Source organism: Nicotiana tomentosiformis, chromosome 7 (assembly GCF_000390325.3).
Source record: "Nicotiana tomentosiformis chromosome 7, ASM39032v3, whole genome shotgun sequence".
In the NCBI taxonomy this organism is placed as follows: Eukaryota; Viridiplantae; Streptophyta; class Magnoliopsida; order Solanales; family Solanaceae; genus Nicotiana; species Nicotiana tomentosiformis.
In genome coordinates this window covers 77,651,677-77,656,988 of record NC_090818.1, presented here as the reverse complement: position 1 = coordinate 77,656,988, position 5,312 = coordinate 77,651,677, and the positions used below count along the sequence as shown (strand labels likewise).

Here is a 5,312-nt window from a genome sequence, read left to right as displayed (position 1 = left end):
TCCACAATGCATTTCATAACACAAAAAGTCCACATATGACTCAACTCTTCATTCACAAAACCTCAAATTCTTGGCAAAACTTTACGTGGCTTCACATTCTCCCCCACATAGGATCATTCGTCCTTGAATGAGGGTCGAACTACCCAATGTGACTCAAATCTTCATTGACACACCAATAGTTCCAAATTTGACTAACTCGCCAAATTTCAAAAAACTTCGGCAGAGCCTCTCCTGTATTTGGGCCTATCCACCTGTTAGAGAGCACCAAAACCAGTCCTAATAACATATTCATAACACAACGACGTATTATAGTATGAAAACAACACCAGCCATAACATCATAGGCATTATATTACCAAAAGAGGCTTTTAGCATAAACTGTACAAGTTGAACATAATTCATAGAAAGTAAGCTCCTAATATTCTTTATAAACACAACAATATGGTTACACAAATAGGTGAGGGTATTTCCTTTTCATCTCTTGCTCGACCTCCCAAGTGGCCTCTTCAACTTGTTGGTTTCGCCATGGCACTTTCATGGAGGCAATATCTTTATTTCTCAACTTTCAAACTTATCTATCAAGGATAGCAGTCGGAATCTCCTCATAAGTCAGTTCTTCATTAACTTCAATAGCCTCCTCCGGAAAGATGAGGGACGGATCTCCAACTATATTCTTCAACATAGACACATGGAATATTTGGTGCACTAAAGACATCTTCGGAGGTAACTTAAGCTTATAGGACACTTGACCAACCGTCTGTATGACTCTTTACGGTCCAATATACCTGGGGCTCAATTTCCCTTACTTCCCAAATCGCATATACCCTTCATGTGAGAAACATTCAAGAATACCCAAGCATCCTCTTTGAACTCCAAATCTACGCGACGCACATCCAAATAGGACTTCTGGGGACTTTGAGTAGTTTTCAATCATTCCTTAATGATCTTGACCTTCTCCATAGCATGATGCACAAGGTCTGGCCCTTTCAAATTCAGCTTCACCAAGGTCAAACCAATAGATGGGAGATTTACATCTCCTACCATATAGAGCCTTGAACGATGCCATCTGAATACTGGTGTGATAACTGTTGTTGTAGGCAAATTCTATGAGAGGAAAATGATCATCACAGCTACCCTTAAAGTCAAGAACACAAGAACACAATATATCCTCAAGCGTCAGAATAGTCCGCTCTACTTGCTCGTCGGTCTGTGGATGGAAAACTGTACTAAGATTCACCTGAGTACCCAAACCTTGCTGATATTTCTGCCAAAAGTTAGTGGTGAACTGCACCCCTCAATATGAGATGATAGAAACTGGAGTGCCATGTGACCTGACTATTTCCTTTATATACAACTTAGCATAGTGTTCTGCTGTGTCAGTAGCCTTGACAGACAAGAAGTGCGCTGATTTCGTGACTCGATCCACAATCACCCAAACCGATTCAAACTTACCAGGTGTGCGAGGCAAACCTACCACAAATTCCATGTTGATCATCTTCCACTTCCACATTAGAATTTCTGTATTCTATGCCAAGCAACCAGGCTTTTGGTGCTCGACCTTCACTTGCTGAAATTTTGAGCATCTCTCCACATAGTCCGCCATATCCCTCTTAATGTCATTCCACCAGTAGACTTTCCTGAGATGATGATACATCTTCATAAAGCCTTGGTTCATGAAATACTTGGAGTTGTGAGCCTCAATCATGATTCTCTCCCGGAGACCATCTACATTTGGAACACACAATCGCCCTTGGTACTTTAGCGTACCATCATTCTTGCCAAGATAAAAAGCTATGGTTTTGTGCTTATGAATCCATTCCTTCAATAGCACCAATAACAAATCATCATATTGTTTCTCCTTGACTTCCACCACCTTCGCTAGAGTCCGTAAGTCGAACTCCCAAACTAACCGACCGGTGAACTTCCTTGGACAACGACCTTTGGTATGCTTTCACGTGAGCCAAACTACCCATGTATTTTCAGGTAAGAGCATCTGCCACAATATTATCCTTCCCCGGATGATATTGAATATCGATGGCGTAGTCCTTGAGTAACTCAAGCCATCTCCTTTGTCTTAGATTTAACTCCTTCTAATTGAAGAGATATTGAAGACTCTTAGGGTTTGTGAATATATCCATATAGACCGCATACAAATAATGACGCCAAATATTCAATGCTAACACTACTACCGCATGCTCTAAGTCATGTGTTGTTGTGAAAAGCATTAGGAAAATAGACATCAGATAAAAAAATTATGAAAAATAATTAAAGCCTCTGAACAAGATTTGGCTTTAGGCCACCAACTACGTTGAGCCGCCCCTGCAAAATTCTTAGGATGTTTATGTTATTATTAAGTTTGAATGGGAATTTTCTATGACTATGAGGTACCTGAAGGAGTTTGAGAAAAACATCATATTGTCTTGACAACAATGTCCAAACTTCATTTGTATGGTACCACATAATTTTAATGATAAGGCCGCTAAATTCAAGTGGTCGGATGCTTGTGAAAAGTGCTTTCAAGAGTTGAAGTCAAGGTTGACCATTTCACTGGTGTTGACCTGACCGGAGGGTACGGATGGGTTTGTGTTGTTTTATGATGCTTCAAGGGTAAGACTTGGGTGTGTATTAATGCAACATAGCAAAGTGATCGCTTATGATTCTAGGAAACTCAAGAACCATGAAAGGAATTATGCGGCCACTAGAATTTCGCTGCCTTCTCTATCAATTTATTTAACGGAGAGGCAAGAGAAGAAAACCCCTCCACGAAGCTTCTGTAATACCCAGCTAAGCCCGAGAAACTGGGAATCTCTGTTGGAGTGGTAGGTCTAGGCCAATTCTTCACTGCTGCAATATTTTGAGGATCAACCTTTATTCCATTGCTGGAGACAACATGCCCCAAGAAAGTGACAGACTCGAGGCAAAACATACATTTCAAAAACTTTGCGTACAACTTATGCAGATGTAAAGTCTACAAAACTACCCTGATATAATCGGCGTGGTCCTCTCGACTCTGTGAATACACAATAATTTCCTCAATTAACACTATCACAAAAGAGTCGAGGAAAGGCTTGAGAGTCATAAGATCCATGAAAGTTGTCGGGGCATTCGTTTGCCCAAAAAACATCACTAGAAAAAGTCATATATCCTTGGTAGTGGGTACTTATTTTATATTGTGACCTTGTTAAGCTGCCGATAGTCAATACACATCCTCAATGACCCATCTTTCTTCCTTACAAAGACCACGGGAGCACCCCAAGGTGACACACTCGGTCGGATGAAATGCTTTTCCAACAAATTTGACAATAACTCCTTCAGTTCCTTCAATTCTGCTAGATCCATTCTATAGGGTGGAATTGATATAGGCTACATTCCTGGAAACACATCGATCCCAAAATAAATCTCCCTGTCTAGTGGATCCTAGGGAGCTTATCTAGAAAGACCACGATAAATTCATTTACAACCGGCACTGACTCAAGTGTCAGTGCCTCAACCTCAGTGTCCGTTACTCAGACCAAATTATTGATACATCCCTTGCTGATCATCTTTCCGGTCGTAAGGTAATAAATAAACCTTTCATTTAGCACGACATCACCCCCCTTCCACTCAATGACTAGCTTGTTAGGACACTCAAACCTGATAGTTCTAGTTTAATAGTAGAGCTTAGTAAAACAAGAATAAAGCCAATCCATCCTCATTATCACACCAAAATCTACCATCCCTTATTCAATGAGATCAGTCGTGGTGGCTCGACCATCAATCATGACAATACAATCCCTATAAACTCGCGTGGCCATATAAGACTCACAAACTGGAGTAGATACAGAGGATGGCTCATGAAGCTTTTTCGGTTCTATCCCGTATTTTATAGCAACATAAGGAGTGACATATGATAAGGTAGAACCAAGATCTATAAAAGCATATACATCATGAGATTGGGCAGTCAGTATACATGTGATGACATTTAGAGAAGTCTTTGAACTCTAGCGACCCCTCATGGTGTACAACATACTGGTCCTCCCCAACACCTTGCACCACCCCTCACTACGGGTGTCAGATTACCTCGAGCTGGAGGAGGTGCTATAGAAGTAGTAGCTGTTAAGCTCGCTGGCTGCGGCATACCTCTACCAACATTCTGACGGGACAAACGGAAATCTCTCTGAATATGACCCCAAATACCACATCCATAGCATATGGGAAGGTCCCTGTAACAGACTCCTGATTGCATCTTCCCACACCTAGGGCAGGAGGTTTTCTGCTGCGGCTGAAATCTCCCATCTGACTGACCCTACTGATAAGATCCCATATTGCCCTAACCAAACCTGAAATTACTCCACTACTAGTGACTAGGCGTTGATGGTGGTGCACTGGCTGAACACTGAGCAAAGGTCTGTGTCCGTCCAAATGAACCTCCCCTAAATATCACCTTTCTACCACTACCACCACTAGAAGAACTACCAAAGCCGCTCGCGGACCGGGCCTTCTTGTTACCCTCTCGCTCCATTCTGTTCATCATATTCGGGTTTCCATGGCATGAGAAAATGCCACAATCTTCCTATAGTTCATGTCTTAATTTAAGGCAGTAGTAGCATCCTCGTTGATAACCAAAGGGCTAAGGCCCCGCACAAACCGGCCGACCCTAGTCTCCATAGTGGGAATCATATAGATAGCATGCTTGGAAATATCTAAAGACCTCTGATGGTAGTCCCACACACTCATACTACCTTGCTTCATGTTCTCAAACTTGACAGCACGGGCTACCCTAGTCTCGGTAGGCAAGAAATGATCCATGAAAGCATACGCGAACTCGTTCCACTTCGCTAGAGGGCTCCCATCCTCACGGGACTCCTCCGACAATTCAAACGAGGTATATGCCACTTCTTTCAGGCGATAGGAGGACAATTCCACAACTTTAGTCTCAATGGCATGCATAATAGGGAGAGTATTGTGATTCTCATCAATAAATGCTTGGGGGTCCTCCTCGGACTTAGTACCCGTGAATACTGGAGGATACAACAGTAGAATCCACTTGGTGACTGGAAGAAGTGGGTGTAGCGTTCTGTCTCTGGGCCTGGGAAGCTACTATCTGAGTCAACATCTGTATGGCTGCCCTAAGGTCCCCATCAAAAACACTAGGATCGGATATTGAGGCTGGAGGTGGAACTTGAATATCAGTTGGAGGCAGTATGGGTGCATTCTCAGCAGGAATAGTAGAATCAGGAGTTGTGGTGGTTAAGGGAATATCCTCAACCCTAGGGTGCTCACCCGTAACATCACGTGTGTCATCAAATGCCACTCCTGGGGTGGTATTGGCCC

General features: G+C 42.6%; 1 protein-coding gene across 1 annotated transcript; it reads right to left on the bottom strand.

Annotated features, from left to right (window-relative positions):
• Positions 1–936: 936 nt before the first annotated feature.
• Positions 937–4,224, bottom strand: LOC138895852 (uncharacterized). Its single transcript, XM_070180592.1, has 3 exons — positions 4,059–4,224; positions 3,809–3,906; positions 937–1,284 (listed from the first exon to the last, which is right to left on the bottom strand). Exons 1-3 carry the CDS (start codon positions 4,222–4,224, stop codon positions 937–939), a joined length of 612 nt encoding a protein of 203 aa, XP_070036693.1.
• Between the last annotated feature and the right edge of the window lie 1,088 nt (positions 4,225–5,312).

Bases quoted from the DNA above. Each gene is read 5' to 3' on its own strand.
- LOC138895852 (XM_070180592.1), bottom strand. From the start codon at position 4,224: ATGCAATCAGGAGTCTGTTACAGGGACCTTCCCATATGCTATGGATGT. The intron at 3,907-4,058 runs GTAATCTGACAC...ATGCTTTTATAG, and splicing joins AGCACCTCCTCCAGCTCGAG to ATCTTGGTTCTACCTTATCA. The intron at 1,285-3,808 runs GTTTGTGAGTCT...TGAGGGGTGCAG, and splicing joins CATCCTCTGTATCTACTCCA to TTCACCACTAACTTTTGGCA.